Source organism: Anarhichas minor, unplaced genomic scaffold (genome assembly GCF_050575085.1).
Source record: "Anarhichas minor isolate MPS153535 unplaced genomic scaffold, ASM5057508v1 ptg000095l, whole genome shotgun sequence".
Classification (NCBI taxonomy): domain Eukaryota; kingdom Metazoa; phylum Chordata; class Actinopteri; order Perciformes; family Anarhichadidae; genus Anarhichas; species Anarhichas minor.
The window spans coordinates 187,137-213,026 of record NW_027466541.1 but is presented as its reverse complement, the minus strand read 5'-3'; the positions used below and the strand labels follow the sequence as shown (position 1 = coordinate 213,026).

General features: G+C 40.9%; 1 protein-coding gene across 1 annotated transcript; it reads left to right on the top strand.

The window, feature by feature from the left end:
• Positions 1-18,388: 18,388 nt before the first annotated feature.
• ier3 (immediate early response 3) lies at positions 18,389-19,410 on the top strand. Its single transcript, XM_076082516.1, has one exon. The coding sequence runs from the start codon at positions 18,426-18,428 to the stop codon at positions 18,870-18,872; it is 447 nt and encodes a 148-aa protein (XP_075938631.1). The 5' UTR covers positions 18,389-18,425; the 3' UTR covers positions 18,873-19,410.
• Positions 19,411-25,890: the final 6,480 nt, after the last annotated feature.

The window sequence follows — 25,890 nt, the reverse complement described above, 5'->3', positions numbered from 1 at the left end:
TGGAGGGAAGGGGAAGGGAGAGGAGAAGAAACAAGGAAAGGAGAGAAGTGGAGAGGAGAAGAGAGCAAAAACAAAACTAAAGTCCACACAGGAGAGGAAAGGAAGCAAGGAGACAGAAGGGAGATGACAGGAGAAGAAACAAGGAAAGGAGAAGAGGAGAGAGGAGAGGAACAACAAAACAAAAGTCTACATGCAAAGAGAGGAGAGTATACAAGGAGAGGAGAAGAGGAGAAGAGGGAAGAGGAGGGAAACAAGAAACGCAGAGGAGAGGAGAAAAGGTGAGGAGAGGAAACAAGGAGAGGTGAGGAGACAAGGAGAGGAGAAAGAGGAAACAATACAAGCAGAGGAGAGGAGATGAGAGGAAAGGAATGGAGAGGAGGCAATGTGAGGAGAGGAAACAAGGAGAGGCAAGGAGACAAGGAGAGACAAGGAGAGACAAGGAGAGACAAGGAGAGAAAATAAGGCAAGGAGAGGTTAGGAGACAAGGAGAGAAGAGGATACAAGGAGAGGTTAGGAGACAAGGAGAGAAAAGAAGACAAGGAGAGGTTAGGAGACAAGGAGAGAAGAGGAGACAAGGAGAGGTTAGGAGACAGGGAGAGAAGAGGAGACAAGGAGAGGTTAGGAGACAGGGAGAGAAGAGGAGACAAGGAGAGGTTAGGAGACAGGGAGAGAAGAGGAGACAAGGAGAGGTTAGGAGACAGGGAGAGAAACTGGAGTCTTATTGAAAGTAAAACGATGATGTCACTCAGAGACAGAAATCCTGCAGCTGTTACATGTGATGCAGACAGAAGAGGAGTTTCCTTGTGTGTGTGTGTGTGTGTGTGTGTGTGTGTGTGTGTGTGTGTGTGTGTGTGTGTGTGTGTGTGTGTGTGGGAGGGAGGGGGGGGGTCTAAAAATAGTTTTCAAACCACAACAACAATAACTCCAGAAGTGGGCGGGGCTTACCTGGCCACAGGCGTGCTGACGACACCTCCTCTGCACATATTTAAAGAGCATGTGTGCAGAATGAAGCCGTAGATGAGGAGATGAAGATAAACTTTCAGAGGAGAGAAAACTACAACCGACGGAGAGAACACGAAATAAAAGAAAAGGAGGAGAAGAAGAAAGACAGAAAGGCGAGAAGAAGCAGAGGATGCTACAGCTGCTTTAGAGAGACTGAGAGAGAAAGTGAACTAAAGAGACGCTTCATCTGAAGATCATCAAACATCCACCATGTCCTCCTCCTGCTGCTCCTGCAGACTGCTCCCTGTGGCCCCGGGGCCTTTGGAAACAACCAGCACCATCATCTCCTCATCGTCTTCCTCCCCCCTGTGTCCCCCCTCTCCTCCCCGGGGGCGTCACCCCACCCGCCGGGTCCTGTACCCGGCCTCCCGGAGCAGGAGGCCCCCGCTGAGGGAGGCCCCCGACAGGGCCCGCCGCTGGCTGCTGCTCCTCTCCGCTCTCGTCTTCCTGCAGATCTACATGGAGGAGACGCACACCTGCACAGGTGGGTCTGCACACACCTGATCTGTCAGGTGTACATTAGCTTTGCAGCTTAGCTTAATGTATATATGTGTTTATACTGAAGGAGATTGTAAACTTTTAGTTATTTTAAGTTTAGTTTTAACTTCCTGTCCACACCACAACTGGCAATGTGCTGATTGATTTTAGTCGTCGATATCAAATATTGTGTCTTGCTGTTCTTTGTTCTGTCCAAAAGTTGAAATTTAAAGAAGATAATTCACTTTTTTTTCCTGTGAACTCTGCAGAGCTCCAACACGGCAGCGTCTCAGCCCCAGGATGGTGAGGGGGGCCTGGGCACGGTGAAGGGATGGACGGGGGGGGAGGAGCCCTGGAGGGTCCAGATGGTGGATGGAGCTTCAGAGACTCACCTGGAGTGTGTGGTGGCGTGACGCCGTCTTGTAACCCTCCAAAGAAACTGGGGATGACCTCTGACCTGTGACTTCTGTGCTGGGTTCTTGTAATGATGCTGATAATGAGGCCTTGTTGACATTTGAGTGACGTTTCACTCCGGAGGAGAATCTAAAAAGCTTAAAGTGCAGCGGCCGGCTCAGCCGATACGCCGACGACGACGCGCTCTCTCTTCGTAAAGGACTCGATATCGAAAAGAACTTTGTCATTTCTGCAAAAAATGCAAACAGAAATATTTTCTATTGTATTTTAAAAATCCTTTTTTTATTGTGCAACACAGTTTTGCAGTGAATGATACATGAAATGAGAATTGTTTAACATCTATATCACTTCTGAACTGTAAACATTCCAATAAATGGGTTGTTAACTGTGTTTGTGTGCAGCAGTAGTAGAAGGTGTATTTAAGTACTGTCCTTAAGTACAATGTTGAGGTACTTTTACCTGAGGTTTCAATCCTATGCTACTTTATAGCTCCACTCTTTTGCATTTCAGAGGAAATATTGCACTGATAAAGATTTTACACATAAAATATATAATCAGTTATAATAAATGATGATAGATTGTTATAAACGACATGAAGTAGCTAAAACAGCTGCATCAGTATTGATCTAATAATAGAAAGTATGTTAATACAACACAATCTTTCTGGAGACCTTTTACTTTTAATACTTTAAGTACATTTAGCTAATAATACTTTTTGAATGAAGGACTTGTAGTAGTAATGGAGTACTTTTTTTATGTAAGGTGAAGGATGTGAATACTTCTGTCACCACTGGTGTGCAGTATAAACTCAGTAAAATAAGACAATGATCACTTTCTGGTTCAACCTCTCTGCTCCGAAACCCGACAGCGCCGCCTCCGTCATCGACCAATAAAGACTCTGGTGTTTCCTGATGCAGTCTGGGAAACTATGTGTGTGTGTGTGTGTGTGTGTGTGTGTGTGTGTGTGTGTGTGAGTGTGTGTGTGTGTGTGTGTGTGTGTGTGTGTGGAGGGGTCTTTGGACTGAGGCAGTGACTCAGAGAGTCGAGGTAATCCCTCGTTCAGCAGGCTGAGAAAACAAACACACTAATCTGAGACATTTGGGATTGGCTGGTTTCTCTGTGTGAGAAAGTGAGTGTGTGTCTGAACGTGCCTCGGTATGTGTGTACACTGTGTGTACACTGTGTGTACACTGGACTGATACAGTTGTACTATGTCATGTTTAGTCAGATAAGATCAGACTTTATTGATCCTCAGGGGGGTAATTCATCAGAAAAGACTAAAGAACCTCAAAATGACATAAATATACCTGAATTTAAATTTAATATTTGTGCAAAACAGTAGGTTGAAATGCTGGTCAGTGCAACTCAGAAAACCTTATTGAAGTAGTGTATTTGTATGTACAATATATTAGTATAGGTCTGAGTAGTATATACAGGTGCTGGTCATATAATTAGAATATCATCAAAAAGTTGATTTATTTCACTAATTCCATTCAAAAAGTGAAACTTGTCTATTATATTCATTCATTACACACAGACTGATATATTTCAAATGTTTATTTCTTTTAATTTTGATGATTATAACTGACAACTAAGGAAAATCCCAAATTCAGTATCTCAGAAAATTAGAATATTACTTAAGACCAATACAAAGAAAGGATTTTTAGAAATCTTGGCCAACTGAAAAGTATGAACATGAAAAGTATGAGCATGTACAGCACTCAATACTTAGTTGGGGCTCCTTTTGCCTGAATTACTGCAGCAATGCGGCGTGGCATGGAGTCGATCAGTCTGTGGCACTGCTCAGGTGTTATGAGAGCCCAGGTTGCTCTGATAGTGGCCTTCAGCTCTTCTGCATTGTTGGGTCTGGCATTTCGCATCATCCTCTTCACAATACCCCATAGATGTTCTATGGGGTTAAGGTCAGGCGAGTTTGCTGGCCAATTAAGAACAGGGATACCATGGTCCTTAAACCAGGTACTGGTTGCTTTGGCACTGTGTGCAGGTGCCAAGTCCTGTTGGAAAATGAAATCTGCATCTCCATAAAGTTGGTCAGCAGCAGGAAGCATGAAGTGCTCTAAAACATCCTGGTATACGGCTGCGTTGACCTTGGACCTCAGAAAACACAGTGGACCAACACCAGCAGATGACATGGCACCCCAAACCATCACTGACTGTGGAAACTTTACACTGGACCTCAAGCAACGTGGATTGTGTGTCTCTCCTCTCTTCCTCCAGACTCTGGGACCCTGATTTCCAAAGGAAATGCAAAATTGACTTTCATCAGAGAACATAACTTTGGACCACTCAGCAGCAGTCCAGTCCTTTTTGTCTTTAGCCCAGGCGAGACGCTTCTGACGCTGTCTGTTGTTCAAGAGTGGCTTGACACAAGGAATGCGACAGCTGAAACCCATGTCTTGCATACGTCTGTGCGTAGTGGTTCTTGAAGCACTGACTCCAGCTGCAGTCCACTCTTTCTGAATCTCCCCCACATTTTTGAATCGGTTTTGTTTCACAATCCTCTCCAGGGTGCGGTTATCCCTATTGCTTGTACACTTTTTTCTACCACATCTTTTCCTTCCCTTCGCCTCTCTATTAATGTGCTTGGACACAGAGCTCTGTGAACAGCCAGCCTCTTTTGCAATGACCTTTTGTGTCTTGCCCTCCTTGTGCAAGGTGTCAATGGTCGTCTTTTGGACAACTGTCAAGTCAGCAGTCTTCCCCATGATTGTGTAGCCTACAGAACTAGACTGAGACCATTTAAAGGCCTTTGCAGGTGTTTAGAGTTAATTAGCTGATTAGAGTGTGGCACCAGGTCTCTTCAATATTGAACCTTTTCACAATATTCAAATTTTCTGAGATACTAAATTTGGTATTTTCCTTAGTTGTCAGTTATAATCATCAAAATTAAAAGAAATAAACATTTGAAATATATCAGTCTGTGTGTAATGAATGAATATAATAGACAAGTTTCACTTTTTGAATGGAATTAGTGAAATAAATCAACTTTTTGATGATATTCTAATTATATGACCAGCACCTGTCATACATAAAATAATGTACTTAAAACATGTGACAATATATATAGCTATTATGTGTTTTACAATAAAACACATCATAATATAAATATATCATTCATAATGTAATGTACGATAATATATTGCAAATACAGAAATGCATGGTTGTCAAAAGTTATCAACGTTAAATCTACAAATGAAATAAATACCTGAAGTCAAAGAAGTAAAACTGAGCTGAAAACTCAAAAACTAGAAAAATATAACATTTTTGGATGAGCATCCCCGACAAAAATAAACAACAACAACAATAGCAGCAACATGTAGTTACAGGCTAACAATAAAAAACAGAAAACACAAGACAGGAGTCACACAAAATGTGACATCATACATAAAATTGGAAATAAAACACTTAAAAAAGATTGAATCCTAGAAGAGTTCTCCACAAACCGTCAGTGAGAATGAATTAAACTCATCTGAAACAATCAAATGATTGAAAACCACAGAATAGAGAATGTTACGTATCGTATGAGAGAAACCTTTGATGGGAGTTGGAACAGACATAAAAGTGACAGAAGAGATTCATGAAACAGGCAGAATGACGTCAGTGATGATGTGTAATATTTCGGTGGTGTAAAGTCGTTCGTTACACTGAACACAAACATGACATCGCTGCAAAAGAAGTGTGATGTCAGACTGACATCATCACTTAGAAAACACTGTAAAAGGAAATCTCTGCAGTTAAACATGTCCGTCACCGTCTGCCTACATGTACCAGCATGCATTGGGCATGAGACCGTTAACAGGAATTCAATGGCTGTTAGAACGCACAAGTCTGTTTACAACCTTTCTTTAGCAAAAGAGACATCAAGATATATTCTCAGTTAAGTATTTTTCATATTCTCAAAGACTACGTTTACTATATTAATACTCATTTTCCACCTTTATTCCCAATATGACAATATTCTGAATTTGATATGGTTCATATGGTTAAACATCACATTTCATTATTGTGAATGGATGATCTTCAGAGTAAAACCTGTGTTTTGATATTGTTCAATTTCTAGGATCATTCTTTGGACATGTATATATATATATATATATATATATATATATATATATATATATATATATATATATAACCATAACCCTACTTAGCCAAGGGACAATTACCCTCATTTTATTCACCAGGTTAGTTCTTGTATTTGAATTGAAGTAACCAGCTGTATATTGTTAAAGGCAGTAAACAGATTGATTCTTCTGTAGGATTGTGATGCAGATAAACAAATACATCTTCAATCTTTGAGAGTTTAGTCGTTGATGGTTTTAAACGTACATCAGCTGATGTCATCGATCCTCACCACCTCCTGGAGAATCGCGCTGCTGATAAAATACAATATAATATTAATAATAGAAGAGCCATAAACAGACGAGCTAACCAACATGGTGGAGGGCGGAGGTGTGATGGATTCTGTCACCGTGTCAGAGTGAGTCCTGAGGTGACTAAAGGTTAAACTGTTTGAGAGAAGGAGACGTAACGTCACCTCAGAGCGGAGTGACAGGTTGATGGTTCTATAAATGTGTGAGTGTGTGTGTGTGTGTGTGTGTGCTGTTTATATGTGTTGTGATTCACAGCTGTGTGAAAAAATGGCAGATCAATTAGGGCACATACTCACTGAAGGTGTGTACAGGTGTGTGTGTGTGTGTGTGTGTGTGTGTGTGTGTGTGTGTGTGTGCGTGTGTGAAACTGAATAAATAGGTCACCTCAGGTGTGTTTTCTCTCCGTCCACCTGAGCCAACAACATGTCAGCATACATACCTACCGAGCACGCTGCCACAAGACGTTTACTTGCCCAACTTATTATATTACAAAGACTACTATTGATGGTGTTCTAAGATGATGGACATCGATAAACCCGTTCACATACCAGAAATGTTTTTCCATCCTGGTTTGTTTCCTGGTTTGAGTGTGAATGTATCTTCCCCATCAAGCACCTGCCATGATAAACTAAAAATAACTTCTCTCACCTCCGGGGAAGTTGTACAAACATTATGGCTCAAACATTCCCCAAAACAATTATCATTGCTTTTACTGAGAGGTAAAGAAACAAATAAAGAAATCACGTTTACTAATCTGTTGCAATTTAGAAATAACTATCGTGGATTATGTGATTTTTTTTAACAATGTTTTTTTGACAAAATGATGAGGAAGCATTGACAATCGAGCTAAATGCTCAATGTGCAATGTGTGACAATAAAAGTTGATTGACATTTGTAAAATGTTCACTGACAACATATTTAATTTGTTTTATTTATTATAAATAATTAATCTAGCGATCTTTAAAAATGTAATTATATCAGACTTTGTTTACTTCTGGCATTTTAACAGCGGTTCTGTGTATTTGTATGTGATCGCCTCTCTAAGTATTCGTTGCACTAGACTTTTCCCAGGTACCATTGAAATGGCGACGCCAACAGACTGTGGTTATCTGTTATGTTTCAGGAATGATTGAAGGTTTTATTGATTACTTTGTTAGAGCCAGGACATAATGTTTCTGAGTGGTCTACTATTAAAAGGACTGGACACAAACATGTCCTCACTTTGAAGGTATAAAACGTAGTCCCCACAACGATAGTAGCACAAGACCTTCACACACACACAAACAAATGTTCATTAAAAACTGGTAAATTTTCCAGACAAACACACCTTATTGAGACTGAACTTGGACGCTGGTTTAAGGTTAAAAAATGTCGTTGACTTTGTGGAGAAAATTATCATTTGTTGTCTTTAATTTTGACTGACCGGCACCACCAGTTTGATTTATTTCTATCCACTTTGTAATAACTGTAACCAGTCACCTTTTGTTATTGTTGCATTCTTGGTTTTATTAATGTTGTAATATTCTATAGAGAGAAGTCCCGCCCACTCCGGTTGACAACCATGGAATCATATTTCACAATAAAATATGTACAGTAGAGAGATAAATAATGATTCCGCCATGAATTACACGTATGATGTTTGTCAACGTAAATGATCATTTTCAACATCAATAAAGTCACATTTCATCATAAAAGTGTTGAAGTGTTATAACACAATTAGAAAACAATTATAAAGACTTGACATCCAACAGTGACGTTTCTCTCTCTGAATCTCAGTAATTCACGTCACAATTCAAACAAGATCAAAAAATATTCGTTTTTTTCTGTACATATTTTTTTCTGAAATAAGGTCCCGTGTACAACACCAGAAAGGGGCGGGACTTCACCTCTCTATTTCACTGTGAAGCTCATTAAGTCTTCTTTAAATGCAACGTGTTGTATCAATAAATGTCCCTTTTTATTCATCATTCATTCCAATCAGCACATTCTGCATCGAGACAGAGATCACAGCGACAGATCTGATGGAGCGTCGCTGTTGCTGCAACACAATAGAGAAGGAACAGAGGTCTTTATGGTTTAGTCTTGTTTCTTTTAGATCTGACGTCTTCAGGAAGATGTGTGTGTGAAGAGGTTCACGATACAAATAAATCATAAATATTAAATAAATAAAATCAGTCACTCTTCCCTCTGTGAGGTCGTCATGTCTGAGTAACGTGTTTATAAGAGAAGCACCTACGCCAACATTTGAAAGTGCGTTTTATTTCCACGACAGGAATCTTTCTGTCAGACCAGTCCTCTCACTCAGAGCTTCTCTGGGTTTTTCCGGTTGAGTCTGGAGGAGGATTCCAGGAAGAGAGAGAAAGCAGAGACGGGCGGTGATCCGTGGTCATCAGGAGGTCACCAGTTACTCAGAGGCAGGAAGTCGTGTGTGTAGTTGAGCCGAGAAAAGCAACAAGTTTGTGGACGGTTCAAAGCAAAACTTCAGCTCTCTATTTAAACCAAACACAGATGGGGTTAGTCAGGAGGTACCCCCCCTCCCCCCTCTCTCAGACCGGCTCGACCAATCACAGCGAGGTGGAAAATTACAAAACAGCAGAGCAAACTTTCTGCTGTGGAGCCAGAGAGGCCAGAACCCTCTGCTGCTCACATTTAACCCGTTAATGGACACAACAGTGATAGAAAGTTATGGATTAAAAAATATCATTTGGTTTTTCAACATATTTTTTTCAGTTTCAACCAAGCTGCAAGTGCAGAGAGTTAAAACTGAACAAAAAAGAAAGAATCTGACACTGAAAGAAGACACAAATCAGAAGATCGCCAGTAAAAAACAAATCATAAAACAAAAGATGTGAAAATAGAATAAACTCATTTTTTAAGGCCTGTGATTTATTTTTCAGAGGAACTTTTTCTAAAGTTTTTCTTATTTTCGATGCCAAAAGCTATTTTGAATTTCAAATGAATGAAGGATTTTATGAATTATACATGAGCTGTCTTTGCATTCAGTAGATGCAAGATAAATATAATAATTATTAAAGAGGATTATAGATTTCTATAAATCATATTTATGCACGTTTTATACAACAATATATCCTTTAATATTTAGTGTTTTCCAAGATTTCACAGGACATATAGTTGATGGATATTTCTGCAATATATTTGATCTATTTTGTATTTTTTAGCTTTTGTTGTCTTTTTGCGATTTACTTATTTATTACACTTTGACTGTTTATTGTACATGTTTTGTTTTCACTGATGTCTCTTGTTTTGCTTATATTTTTCATAACAAAGCTGAATCTACTTCCAACGACACCAAACATGTCGGTGCATTTTGGGGAAATGTGTCTAAAGTGATGCGCTAACAATATTTACATGCTGATGGAACGATGCTGCTCTGAAACCAGGAAGTGATGAATGAATAAGAAAATAAGAAGATTTTTATTGTATTTTTCTGTTTCTGTGTTTTATCTTGGAATAAAAATGGACAAACTATTGTAAGGGCCTGAGGGGGCCACTACCCTGCCCCTCAGGTAGTGGCCGGCATCTACATTCCAGCCAGAAGGCTCCACCCACTCCTTCAGGAGAGCATTGAGATCAGGTGTGGGAGGAGACACACCTGATCCTGATCTCCTCATCAGGGAGGGGACCGGCGCAGAAAGGAGACGACGAGGGGAGACGAGTGTCTTCTCCTCGGGTGGAAGAAGATTAAGCCCGGTAAGTCGGCTAGCGGCCCGGCTGAGTTAGTTGAGTTGTATAGTTAACTGATCGAGCTCTGGACTGAGCGACGGTTTCTGTTGTTTTGTGTTGGTTGAAGTTCGTTTGATTAAAAACCTGCAGAACTGACTCTGCCTGTGATTGCTGCGCTGCCACTAATTTCTGTCCTCCGTACCTTCCTGCTACACTATGTAGAGACGCTGTTGATTTATTCTTCAGGTTCTACAACCAGTCCTCATGGTCTTCATCTGTGTGACTCATCCGCTGATGAAGACGGTTTGAAGCTCAAGAAAGAGCTAACAGTTGGGATTGTTGTGTTAAATGTCGTGGTCTAGTTTGAGAAGAAGAAGCTCCACCTGAATTATAATGAAATGATTATATATTTTAAACATTTTTAAGTCTTTAAGTTCTTGACTTTATGACTTTTTTTTATAAAACAAAAACAGAAAAATCTTTCTTTACAACTCAATGCTTTGACAATCTGCACAGCGTCTGTCCTCAGATCAGTTCTGGAGGAGAAGCAAGTCAACAACAACATTGCAAATCAAAATGAATGAACACGAACAATATGGATGTTATGAATGGCAGCGACAGATCATCCAGAATGAACATGTGACCTGGTTGTGGGCGGGGCCTCTGTGTGGGCAGACAGAGGCTGCCCTGTTCTGCACGTAGCCCCCCGTTCACACGGCAACGGCCCGCCGCCGCCAATCAAAAGTGTCTTTGATCACAATTATTACAGCAGAAGTGACCCGCCTCACCGACCCGCCTCACCGACCCGCATCACCGACCCACATCACCGGCCACATCACCGACCCACATCACCGGCCACATCACCGACCCGCCTCACCGACCCACATCACCGACCACATCACCGGCCACATCACCGACCACATCACCGACCCACATCACCGACCCGCATCACCGACCCGCCTCACCGACCCGCATCACCGGCCACGCTGGCTCTCGGGTCGTCATGGTGGTCTGAAGGACCAGAGACAGTTACAGTAAAACGACAAAAACAGGGGGAAAGAAAAGCGAAGGCAAACCACGCGGTCAGCATGAATAAACATGACTCAGCATGAACTCACTCTGCAGAAGGTCATTGCAGCTCTTACAGTAAATGTGGAAAAAAGCCGACAGAGTTTCACCAGACTGTGAACTGTGTGGAAGTTCAGTGAGGTCACACTAAAGCAAACACTCTGAGGCTCTATTGCTCTTTCATCTTTAGATATCAAGTGAGCGTTCTTTAGCTTTCTGTAACTGTTAGCTTAGCAGCTGATCACCAATAACACGTCAACAAGAATCTATAATCAAATACGCAAACAGAACAAACGTAAAGGAGCAGCAGAGACGTCGACATCAAACTTTGAATGATCTATTGTGTTCGTTCTCTTTGCTGTCGGATTCCTGATAATTATTGCTTCACTGACACGACTGGTTTCACTGATGTCTGCATGAATTATTACACAACTCTCAGACTCTCACTCGCTGCTGTGGACCTGTGTGTGCACGTTGTGGACTAATTAAATAAAACATCTGCAGTAAAACATCTGCAGAGAAAAGGCAGCTGCTATGTAGTTTTTATGTCACTTTTTGAAACTAAATGATTCTGTGTCGTCACTTCAGAACGTTTCAGAATCGTTTATGTATCATCTCTCATTACAGTGGCTCGCCTCACTGCCGGCCTTATTAGGAAGCACTGGTACAGTAGACTGTGTGTGTGTGTGTGTGTGTGTGTGTGTGTGTGCGTGTGTGTGTGTGATGTCATGCTGATGGCGTCCTCGTCCTGCAGCAGCTTCAGATGTTTCCGATTCTTTCTGCAGGAGCTCACAGTGAAACCAAAGCATTAGAAATATGCTGCAGGTATTTAAAACACGCAGCGTGTGAACACGACAGGTTTCACTTCACAAGTCTTTGTTGGGACTCAAAGTGACAGAAAACACGACAGAAACGCAGAAACATCACGGAGCACAACGTCCAACAACTATCAAACAACTCTTTCTGAGAAACGGACACTTTTGACCTCAATCAGAGTCGTCCTGTTTACCAGAACTGCAGACGTGTAACTGTGACATTAAAGATGTCGGTGTTCCTTAAATCCTTTAAGTCAACTGTATTTTTATTATTTTTGTTGTTTTAATTTATTCATTATTTTATAAATTGCAAGGAAACAACGTTATCTTTGTTTTTCTTAATCTAATCTCTTCTGGGTTTTCGCATTCAGTCAAAGCAAGTGACGTATTCTAACAAGCAGTCGATATTGAGAGTCGAGTATAATAATGACTGTAACACGTGAGGATATCCACTCAGGGTCGGTTAAACAAATGTGTTTCACGTGTTTATTTTACTTACGTTACTTTGTAAAGAAGGGGATTACAGGCAGGATTCACATTTTAAAATACTAAAGTAAAGAATGACAGTTTCATTATGACATAGTCTGTTAAGCAGAAAGATGAACAGCATCACAGAACAAGTGCAATTTATCACTTTCAAGTTCATCGAGCTTCTTTCTGCAGAGAGAATCTCTCAGCGAGAAATGAAAGAACCTCTTCTGAGTTCTGCTGCAGCAGCAGTAACACAGGACCAACTAGTTCACTGTGTTCTAATGAGCTCTGCTGCTGCAGCAACTCAGCATCACTAATGTAAACTCAGCATCACTAATGTAAACTCAGCATCACTAATGTAAACTCAACATCACTAATGTAAACTCAACATCACTAATGTAAACTCAGCATCGCTAATGTAAACTCAACATCGCTAATGTAAACTCAACATCACTAATGTAAACTCAACATCACTAATGTAAACTCAGCATCGCTAATGTAAACTCAGCATCGCTAATGTAAACTCAGCATCACTAATGTAAACTCAACATCGCTAATGTAAACTCAGCATCGCTAATGTAAACTCAACATCACTAATGTAAACTCAGCATCGCTAATGTAAACTCAGCATCACTAATGTAAACTCAACATCACTAATGTAAACTCAACATCGCTAATGTAAACTCAACATCGCTAATGTAAACTCAGCATCGCTAATGTAAACTCAACATCACTAATGTAAACTCAACATCGCTAATGTAAACTCAACATCGCTAATGTAAACTCAACATCGCTAATGTAAACTCAGCATCACTAATGTAAACTCAACATCGCTAATGTAAACTCAACATCATTAATGTAAACTCAACATCACTAATGTAAACTCAGCATCGCTAATGTAAACTCAGCATCGCTAATGTAAACTCAACATCATTAATGTAAACTCAACATCACTAATGTAAACTCAGCATCACTAATGTAAACTCAACATCACTAATGTAAACTCAGCATCACTAATGTAAACTCAACATCACTAATGTAAACTCAACATCACTAATGTAAACTCAGCATCGCTAATGTAAACTCAACATCATTAATGTAAACTCAACATCACTAATGTAAACTCAACATCACTAATGTAAACTCAACATCATTAATGTAAACTCAACATCACTAATGTAAACTCAGCATCACTAATCAAACTCAACATCACTAATGTAAACTCAACATCGCTAATGTAAACTCAACATCACTAATGTAAACTCAACATCGCTAATGTAAACTCAACATCGCTAATGTAAACTCAACATCGCTAATGTAAACTCAGCATCGCTAATGTAAACTCAACATCGCTAATGTAAACTCAACATCGCTAATGTAAACTCAACATCGCTAATGTAAACTCAACATCGCTAATGTAAACTCAACATCGCTAATGTAAACTCAACATCGCTAATGTAAACTCAACATCACTAATGTAAACTCAACATCACTAATGTAAACTCAACATCACTAATGTAAACTCAACATCACTAATATAAACTCAGCATCACTAATGTAAACTCAACATCACTAATGTAAACTCAACATCACTAATGTAAACTCAACATCGCTAATGTAAACTCAGCATCGCTAATGTAAACTCAACATCACTAATGTAAACTCAACATCACTAATGTAAACTCAACATCACTAATGTAAACTCAGCATCACTAATGTAAACTCAGCATCACTAATGTAAACTCAACATCACTAATGTAAACTCAACATCACTAATGTAAACTCAACATCACTAAAGTGCCGAATGATTCCAGCTCTCAGATGATGGATGAACGTTTTCACAGCTGGAAGGCAGAACCTGAGCTGTGATGTGATGTGTCCATCTCTCTGCTCCACATCCTGAGTCATGCTGCTCTTCTCTTCTTCTTATTCAGCATGTTTGGTACTCAGGTAACACAAAGTACCCTAAAGGCTACGTCACGTTATTGAGGTGAATATTTACTTATTGTGACGCATGGATTAGTTTTAAAGTCGATCAAACCGGAGGTCAAAGACAAATAACAAAACAACTTCTTTCATTTCTCTTTAAATGTTGTTTTCATGATAATATAATCAGACCTAAGATCTGCTCTCAGTGGCTGTGGATCCATGTCTTGTAGATGAAACTGATAATAAATATTCCAGGATGCACAAACGCTGCCGGCTCAACAGATCAGAAGAAGAGATTTAAAGGAAGAGGAAATACTTCGAGGTGCATGATTCATTTAATCTTCTTCCTCCTTCATCATTCCATAGAAACCCACTCAACGTTCATCAGCTTTCTTTAGTAAGAGAAGAGAATATGCACGATGTCACGTACTCTGTGATCTCAGACACAGTGAACCTGAGGATGAGGACGCGACTCCTACAGAGCCCACCAGTGGTTTCACTGAACACTGTCAGATATCTTTAGACACTGCCGATTAGCTTAAAAAACCTTCTCTGAGTTGTTACTCAGTAGTAAACTGTCTGGCTGCTGTGTTGAGCAAGTAGCTGCAGCCAGTGGAAGCTATAGGAAACTAAAGGAGCTGAAAGGATCTCGGGTCAGTGTATACGGTAAAGAATAATGCAGGTTCCACTGGATTGAATCAGCTGCACGCTGTTGATTTGTTCTCCTGTCTCATGAATATCAAACGACAATAAATCTGTGTTCCTTGTATGAACTCAGATGTTCGGGGGAGTGTTCTAAGAAAAGGTGATCTGTCCTCTAACAGCAGTGCATGATGGGATCACATGTGTCGTAACTTGATCTGAGGTGGAACTCGACAGGCGGAGCTTCCCGGGAACAACCAGATTAACGCTTTGATCAATTTGACATATTTACTGAAATAAGAGTTTCATTGTTCATCAGACATGAGAACACACGTTAAAGACCACGAAAGGTTTTAAATAATTCCTTTAAATCTGCTTCTGATTTCTCTTCATCACGTTTTTCATGCATTTCCTGCCGGCAGTTATTCCATCATTTCAGCTACAAACTGTACTGTTTACATGACTCAGCAGTATTTAGTTGTGTTTTACTCGACCGTTCTGCAGTAACTAGCAGCATGAGATGAACTGCCACCAGCCTTGAAGACGTCGTGTTGGTTCTCACAATGTTTGAAGTTAAAAGAAGAAGTCAAGCAGCTTCTTTAACGACTATATCTTCATATTTGGACCATTTCCTACTCATCAGAATAGTTTTTAATAAACTCACAAGTAAAAAGAGATTTTAAGAAACACTGAAATAGAAAATCTTTCATGTAAAATTCATGCAAAAGCTGATTTAAAAAGCATCAAATCCATAATTATCCTGATATAAACAGCGTGTCTGACTCACACAGCGTGAGCATTGAAATAAAGTGTCTTCCTCTTTGGTTTTGGACTTTTCTAAATGTAACTTCCTGTGATTTCACCATTCAGAGCTCGGTGACAGAAATCACATGTTGGAAAACTTCCAAAACTCCCATATTAGAGCGGAGATATGTTTAGGATCAAATGACATGAAACAGACAAAGTGAACTCAAAGCATTTTATTCTGTTTTATTATGTGTTCATGCTCACTTTGTCTGAAATGATGTTTTAGAGAATAAACTTCTGAAGACTTGATTGTGAAAGTTGAACACGTTTTATTCTTTGAAATTGTAAACGCAGCACTTTAAACTAAAAACACTAAATGTGCAGATTTCTGTTCATAGTTGTGTGTTTCAGTCATCACAACCTTTCCTTCTCTTCAAACTATCACAAACTGTCAGTTTCATTTAGCACATAACAGAAAAATAACTGATTTATTCGTCTCCATATTCCATCATATTCACATCATGTGATACTGTGTGATATTCACATCACGTGATACTGTGTGATATTCACATCACGTGATACTGTGTGATATTCACATCATGTGATACTGTGTGATATTCACATCATGTGATACTGTGTGATATTCACATCACGTGATACTGTGTGATATTCACATCATGTGATACTGTGTGATATTCACATCACGTGATACTGTGTGATATTCACATCACGTGATACTGTGTGATATTCACATCATGTCATACTGTGTGATATTCACATCACGTGATACTGTGTGATATTCACATCACGTGATACTGTGTGATATTCACATCACGTGATACTGTGTGATATTCACATCACGTGATACTGTGTGATATTCACATCATGTCATACTGTGTGATATTCACATCACGTGATACTGTGTGATATTCACATCACGTGATACTGTGTGATATTCACATCACGTGATACTGTGTGATATTCACATCATGTGATACTGTGTGATATTCACATCATGTGATACTGTGTGATATTCACATCACGTGATACTGTGTGATATTCACATCATGTGATACTGTGTGATATTCACATCACGTGATACTGTGTGATATTCACATCACGTGATACTGTGTGATATTCACATCATGTGATACTGTGTGATATTCACATCACGTGATACTGTGTGATATTCACATCATGTGATACTGTGTGATATTCACATCACGTGATACTGTGTGATATTCACATCATGTCATACTGTGTGATATTCACATCAGATCTTCAACCTCTTCACCTGAACTTCCTCAGCAGGTTTCATCGAGTTTCATCTCAGAGTTTTAAGCTCACGAACATTTTGGTGAAAGATGAACTTCTTGGTTTTTACACTTTTCATATCCACAAGAGACGAACAGGAGCCACATTTCAGAATACTGTAAATATCATTGAATTCAATGGAAATACGTTCGTTTTCAGGTTTTGTCAGTTTTCTCTCTCAGCATGAAGTCTGTCTGTCGTGCAGCTTTCAGAGGAAACTTCATCATTTCACATCACAGTGTGTTTTGAACTCTCTGTGTTTTGACATCATCTTCGTGACACACAGACGTCCAGCTGCAGGTCATCAGACGCCACATGAGAGAACCGAGGAAATGAAAGATTCCAACAAAAATGAGTGAAATGTCTGACTGTAAAATGTTACCGATGCAAACGTAGAAGCTGACCTCACATCTGCTCAAAGAAGGAGAAGAAATGTGGAAGAATTGAAATACTTTGATGTCACTCTTTATTTAAATATATATAAAACTCTCTTAGGTCATTTAAGTGCAATGATTCCTTCACTTTGAAGATGGAATCACTTTAAAATGATGATAACAAAACACGTAAATATCACCACTGCAGACTAACTAAATATGTCATTTGTGTGTCTCATTTTTCATTATTCTGTATTTGTTAAAAACTGCTCCATGACGTCATGTTTCTGAAGTCGCTGTCCTCGGTGCACTGACTCTGTTCAGACAAAGAAACAGGACGGTTGGTCAGAACGACGTCCGTTCCTCGTGTTCAGAGTCGTGTGTTCAGTAGAAACACTGAGGATCACTGAGCAACGTGTTCCAGCAGAGTAACTCTCACATGTGACTGTTTGAGTGTTTACAGTCAACTAGCTGCTGCTTGGAGGGACTTCTGAATATCATCTGAATATCTTCTGATGATCATGTGAAGGTGAAGTGTGCAGCAACATGGAGTTATTATTATTGAAGTTATATATTAGTCCATGAAGGATGTTTGATTTGGTAAAAACAGACACATGCACAGATCATACAAAGTATTAAAAGTCATCATAAAGAAAAATAAAACAATAATGAAACATGAATATTGAAGCACTATTGTCATATTTGTATGATTAGATTAGACATTTTCATACTATGCATTACATTAGGAATGCTCTCTTCCTCTCGTTGAATAGATGACATTCTTCATCAGACGTGTCCTCCCTGCTGAGTGTAATTATTGGACCAAACCCTGATGATTCAGCTCCACCGCAGCCCGGCTGCTCCGGGATCCGGATCCGCGGCCTTCAAACCTCAAACCACATGCAAATATTCCGGTTCTTTTCCCTCCTTGAGCAATAAGGTGCCGGTCAGGGAGTGGCCTGCTGGTGGTATGGGCGTGTCTAACAAAGCGCACAACCTGAACATGAAGATATAAAGTGAGAGCTGCGCTCCTCGGACACTTATCGGACTTTCTGGAACCTGAGACAGAAAAACTAAAACCAAGAGAAAAAGAAATGTACTCGCGATCAAACAGCGTGACTCTGACGGTGCAGCAGGAGAGCTTCGGCTTCCCCAGACTGGCGACCCGCAACACGGAGCCCGAGGTCTTCACCTTCGAGCGGGTGCCGGCTCAGGCCACCGCGCTGCTCTCTTACGCGCCGATCCGGCCGAGGAAGCGCTGCACCCGGGTGATGTACCCGGCTAAAGTCCGCATGCACCTTCCGCCGCCGGAGAAGAGCCCGGCCAAGCGCTGGCTGCTCATCCTGTGTCTGGTGGTGCTGTGGCAGATCTACACCGAGGAGCCCTGCGCCGACACGCTGCCGGGCAGCGCAGACGGCCCGGTGTCCGTCAGCGACTACCAGTGCTTCCCCTTCCACCACCAGTCCGCGGAGGAGCCGCAGCAGCAGCTCACGGACCTCGGCCCCGGATCCGAGCTCCTGTCGGCCACACCCAAGATCTGAGCGCTGCACGGTGGCTCCTTCGGTTGAACAAAGCCCGGATAGGAGACCGGGAGCAGCTGGTTTCAGCAGGGCGCCATGGAGAGCTAAACACGGCGGCTCTGCTGGTCTACGGCACAGCGGGTAGCGACAGCTGAGACACCCGGGACTGAGCTACTCGTCCAGGAGTCCAGTGCCTCCGGGATCCACGGTGAAACGAGCTGGAGTTGATCCCGTGCAGCTGCTGGAGATCAGCGGTGCGCACCGCGAGGCACGGCCGGGCAGAGAGCTCCATGCGCCGGCTTCTTCTCCTCCCTGCCAGCGGGGGAGGACACGGTCTGGAACCGGACACAAGAAAGAAAGAAAGAAAGAAAGAAAGAACACAAAGACTGAAACTTGAAGTAAAGAAAACTTGAACTCTACAGTGTGATTTACACACTGACTGCACTCTAACTGGATGTTTTACATGTTTATAAAACTGTCACTTGAACGAGCAGAAACTGACACTGTCTGTTGTCTAAATGTCTTATTTAGTTATTTATTATATTTGCTATTTATTGATTAATAATTTAAAGAATAAAAAAGTTTAAAAGAAGTTCCTGTTTGCTGCCTCATTCTTCTAAATGTTGTGTTTGATGGATGTTTCTGCAGAATTCATTGGATCATAATCAAGACGTCTGCATCAGTTGCAACATATTATTATATATTATTATATATTTAAAACCTAAAGATGTCAAACACGTCTTGTTTGACTCAACTATGCAACACTTTAATGAACTTTATGTCGCTGCTCTCAGGCTGGGTGCTTTTTATATATTTGGCTCATAAATCTGCAGAAAGCATCACAGGTGTTTACCCATCATGCACCTGCATCTTTAATTCTAGAGGTGACCTCTAGCTGACCAGCTTCATGTGAAGATCTTTATTACTGCAGAACCAGAAACACTGAAGCCGACAGCGAGTCACGTGATGGATGCAGAGAGAAGAACAAACTTAGAGAAAGTTCATGAACGCTGTGAGTTTATACTGCAACGATGCTAATACTCATCTATATATAATATATACATATATAATACTCACATATATATAATATATACATATATAATACACACATATATATAATATATACGTATATAATACTCACATATATATAATATATACATATATATATAATACTCAGCATCAACTTCTGCAGACTCACTTTCCTTTTTTCCACTTTTCATCTTGCTGAAACAGGAGCTCGTTGTTACATCACTGATGAGTAGTTCAGGTGTCCCTGCAGACTGTTGTAATGACGAGTTAACTCTCCTGCATTACCTCATAGAGAGGGCGTGGCCGTGATGATGGAGGTTGGATGCGTCATGTTGTCAGTATACATTGAACTGGACCGGTGAGGAGACAGGTGAGGAGACAGGTGAGGAGACAGGTGAGGAGACCGGTGAGGAGACAGGTGAGGAGACAGGTGAGGAGACAGGAGTCTCAGCAGGAAGAAGCTTTGCTCTTCAGAGATGTTTTTTAGCAGCGTGTTCGTGTCTAAAGTTCTATTATTGTCACGTGCACAACAAGTACAGAGAAGCAATGAAATACTTTGTTTTTATGTGTAAAAAGAGAAGAATGAGAATATATGACATAGAAGAGAAGAGAAGTTACAGTAAAGGGATGAAATATAAGATATACATGAATAAATCATATATATTTCTAATGCTGAAGCTTCATGTGTTGATGTCTGCCGGTGTTTTTATTCTCTGTAATATTGAAGATGATTAAATATATCAATGATTTACTGATGTTCTACAGTTTGTAAATGATCTTTTAAAAGATGTTTTTAATATCTGTGACTGACTGAGAGATCAAACACACCAACACATCACCTGGTTCAGCTTCTATGAGTCCATGCAGGAATATTTATGATTATCCTGTTATCATAGATCTTGTTCTTTATGTGGGACAGCTTGAATAATGACTCACATCTTTAGATGCATGTTCTTCAAAGAATAACACACTAAAGATGTTTATTTGATGTAAAAGTTATTCAGGAACTAAAGCAGAATGTGAAACTATCCTCTTTGTTCTCCTCCTTCTGCATTAAATGTTCTGTAAAGAAACATCCTTCAGCAGAACGCTAACCAACCACTTCATGAAAGAAGGAACATCATTAAACAGAGAACATGTCTTATGTTTGGTCTCTGGGAGATTCTGGAAACATTATGATGAGTCCTGATCTCCAGAGTTCAGATGTGACACAATGCAGATCAGATGAGTCTGAACACGTCTGAGCTTCATTATCTCGCTGGTTTCAACCACAACGACGGTGGAAAATCACCTCTGATCTCCTCCTGTTGTCCTGTTTATTCTCTTTCTTGTTCTCTTTAAACATCTTTTATTCTCTGACTGATGATTGTGTGCAGGTTCTCTCCACCATCTCATCAAACTGGTTTCATCATATATATCATAAATTACAGTTATAATTGTTGCAGTGGCTAAATATACATTTTTCTAAATCAAATAAAACACGTGTGTTTCTGCAACTACTATCAGTTCAAAGAGACAGTTATGAAAATGTGTGAATATGTTCTTGTCTCCTTTGAGTGTGTCTGTCTTTGTCTTCGTGTCTCCTCCCCGGGTGTCTCACCAACAGTTTCCCGCTGTGTGTTTCTGTTGGACGACACCCAAAGCATTGTGGGTAGACGTCCAGCCGAGGTCAGACGAGCAGAGTCAACTCACCGAACACGAGAGCTGTTATCCGGTGAACCGCCGACCTCACCGATAGCGCTCTGACTCACAGTCTGGTGTCACGCTGACTTGTTTACGCTTCAGAGAGAAGAAACACGACGACGGTTCAGCCGTTGGTGCTTCACTGAGGACTGAGAGTGTTGTGTTCATGGCCTCCAGTATTTAATGGGTTAAACGTCTGTTTTCTGCATTTCTTCAAATCCAATGAAAGAGCTGCACTTTGTATTTATGATAAATGAAATGCACGTGATTGAGACGGTGACGTTGGTGCTGCTCAGAATCCTCTGCATCAAACTCACCCTCTGACCTCGGCCCTTTGCTTTTCACTTATACTGGTGTTTGGGTTCAAATCACTTTTTGCTGACAGGTGGAAATCACCGTAAGTTGAGCTTCAACTGGTCAGAACCAGGCTGGAGTAAACTGCACCACTTCCTGTGTAGAAGAGCCAAACTAAGAGGAACTGGACTGAGAGCAGAAGCAGAAGAAGACGTTTATTACTTTAAAGACGCTGCAGGTTGATTAAGAACCATGACAGCGTGTTTCCTCTAAAGAGGCATCAGAGTCATTCTTTAGGTTCGGTTTCTGCAAACTTCAGGTTTCTGCAGAAGTCCAAGTCCTTCGATATCTTACGAGATGTTAGTCCTCGTTATTGTGGGCGTTTCCCACGAAAGTCCAGCAACACAAGTTCATTTCTGCTTGTTACATTTACAAGTCTTTACAAATTAAACTTCCATCTTCACAGGAAACTTATTTAGGTCGTTTGGGTTAAAATAACCACAGAGGTGCTGTTACGGAAATACGGAAATCACGTGAGAAATAAACAGCGTTGACTTGTGGTTCCACACGAGGACGGAGCAGCGCTCTGCTGGAGGAAAGACGGCTGGTTGTTGGACTCATCCAGCTCTGTGGGACTTTTAGCAGACATTAAACTTCCTGCTTTATAATCACATGAATAATAATATGATGCATGAGACCAGTTCAGTTATGATGTGTAAACGCAGACTTCATCACTGGTATGAATTACAATAAGTCAGATTTTCACACTACAAGGAACTGAATGGAAACTCAAGAACACCGGGACACGTTGTGAGGAAGAGAAGTGAAATAATCCATGTCTGTTCAACCAACGTCAATACCAAGCAAACACCACAGTTTGGTCCTTTAAGCATCACAAGCAGCTGGTTCTTCATGCTGTTACACTGACTGTCAGGTTCAACCACAGGGAGATAACACACACACACACACCACCACCACACACACACACACACACCACCACCACACACACACACACACACACACACACACACACACACATACATGTGTAGTAAACAGTGTTTGTATTGAAGGAAGTCTTTTATTAATGCTAGAGGTGACCTCAACCAACTGATAACAATCGGAAGTTGTGGTTGTCGTCGCCACCCGCACACACACACACACACTCACACACACACACACTCACACGCACACACACACACACACACACACACACACACACACTGTAGACCTCAGTGGAAACTCTCTGCTCAGCTTGCTAGCGTGACGGTTCTTTAAACACAGTAAGCCGTCACTCTAAACACTTCATCCATGTTATCTTACTGGTAAACACACACACACACACACACACACACACACACACACACACACACACACACACACACAGGTTGTGTTTCCTTCATCTCCTGACCTGGAGGTGTAGCGGATGTGGAGGAGTCACATATTTTAGTGTTTGTTTGAAGCGTTGTGACGTCCATCAAACACATAAAGTTGAGACGCTGCAAGTCTCTCTTAGAGCTGCACTCTAAAAATAACAGTCTCATACTTGCAGCAGAGAAGGCAGTATTTTACTGTTATTTTACAGTGCACCTATTGTAATTTAACAGTAACTTACTGTATATTGGATTACAGTATGTGATGGTAGAATAACAGTACATACCAGCATGTTACCGTTTATTTACAAAGGACAATAAAAAATGCTACTTTTGCATTTAATTCCTGCACAAAAAAGTAAAAAACACAAGAACTCATAAACAATACAATACTATACTACTGAAGCTTATTACTTGACCTCAATAGTTTATACAGCTGACTTTGTAAGATAAACAACATTACAAACATTTCTGTTCCAAAACTCCATTAACTGTTAATTTACATGCAAAGCATTAATATTTAACTGTAAGTTAAAGTTATTATGAAATACAGTAAGTTACTGTTTTAAATGCACCGTGAATGTACAGCTATTCATCACAGTGTGTCTGGTTCATTATGAGCCGTAAAGCTTTAAAGGTGTAAAATCAATCAATCAATAACAACTCTAGTTTTCTTCCTGTGGTCTCTTAAAGCAGCGTTGTATAAAACTATTCTTTAGTCCTCATGTTGACTTTAGTTTAAGAATTAAATATCGGCCTGTGATAGAGGAGAGAGAAGGACAGAAGTGAACGGGTTATTTTTCTTCTGTATTTCCGTGGAAGGTGCTCGAGGGTGGAGAGGACAAAGAGAAGGTTTCACTCTCTCCACACCTCCTCCACCTCTCCACCTCTCCACCTCCTCCTTTTCTTTCTCCACATACCAACACAGTGACTCATCTCTGGCAGGAGAGGAGGAAGGGAGGGACGCTGGAGGACCGCAGCTGAAACCTGAGAGAAGAAGAAGAAGAAGAAGAAGAAGAGGGAGTGAGAGCGGGGGAGGACAAAGCGGAGGAAATGGAGGAAGGAGGAAACGTATTTGACGGGAGATTCCCCGGCTGCATCAGACCGGAAGCTGAAAAAGTCAGGATTGCCCAACAAACTTACGCCACCGGTGATCTTTCAACCTGAATAATATGTTCATGAGAGCAGAAAATCCCCCATAATGCATCTGTAATAAATCATGATGATAACATGACGGCTCCTTAAGTAAAAGTCCTAAATCACACCAGCAGCATGACGAACTGTTGGAGGTTGAAACTGTAGCCGAGGAAAGTTTCAAGATCTGGTAAAGTGAGATTCAACCTTCACTGAACCTGCGGAACGTTCTTATAGAAGATGTGAAGAAAAACTAGTTACCAAGAAAAGAAGATGACGCATCTTATCAAAGACACATTTCTGATCGTTTTGCATCTCTTGTAGTTGTTTTGTGTCTCATCGTGGTCATTTTAGCATCTCTCTGTCATTGTTTAGCATCTCTTTGTAGAACTTCGTGGTCTTTTCTTGTCTTCGTGCTCGTTTTGTGTCTTCGTGCTCGTTTTGTGTCTTCGTGGTAGTTTTGGGTCTTCGTGGTAGTTTTGTGTCTTCGTGGTCGTTTTGTGTCTTCGTGCTCGTTTCGTGTCTTCGTGGTCGTTTCGTGTCTTCGTGGTCGTTTCGTGTCTTCTTGGTAGTTTTGTGTCTTCGTGCTAGTTTTGGGTCTTCGTGGTCGTTTCGTGTCTTCGTGGTCGTTTTGTGTCTCATGTCCTTTTTGCTAGTTTTTCATCTCTTTGTGGTCATTATGCTTCTCTTTGTAGTTTGTGTAACTATGTGATCATTTTGTGTGTCCTTGTGCTAGTTTTGCATCTCTTTGTGACTCCCCAACTAGAAATGTTGGCAGTAACTTCAAACAGAGATTCAGGCCCAGGGGCCCCCCAACCCAGGGGCCCAGTAGGCCCTTTCAGTCATCCGTCCACGGATGGGTGAATGAGTCGATACATGTCCTCATTGGTGTCTTTTATCTTTGGCCGTGACTTCAGCAGCAGCTCAGGAAACGATCATGTTTCTGATGTAAATGACGAACTATTTAGTTCAACATTCAGATATTCTGTTCAGGTGATCGACGTTTCAGTGAAGCAGTTTTGCCAAATGCTAATTTAAGTTTCCAGATCAGATTGCAGTGTTGAACTGTTGCACCGTGTGAACCAGAAGCAGCAGCATTACAGACATTCCTGTAGAGACAGCGTGTGACTGAGAGCTGTTCAAGCTTTCAGGTTTAAAATAACTTCTCACTTCACCGGTGACCAACTCTCCTTTCTTTAACTCTGGGCTGAGAACCATACCTGAAGTATAACATCATTTATAATATAACATGCAATCAATTTGTGTCATTGCCACATACAGCTGTCACTCAGCTGTCTGTGCAATGAAATGAGAATGTGTGGTTCAGCTGTGAGAACATTTCTGTGTGTCTGATGAGTAACACATCTGTGAATGACTTACGATCGCCGCGGCTCATTTAGCCTCAGAGCTATAAATCCAGGATTAGAGAAGTATGTTGAGTATTTGAAGTATTTGTGTGGTGAGGGAACACCCAGGGGCCCGGCCGGGTGGAGCCACGTTCAGGTGCACAGTCATACATCCGACAATTG

Coding starts and splice junctions, on each gene's coding strand:
- ier3 (XM_076082516.1), top strand. CDS start 18,426: ATGTACTCGCGATCAAACAGCGTGACTCTGACGGTGCAGCAGGAGAGC.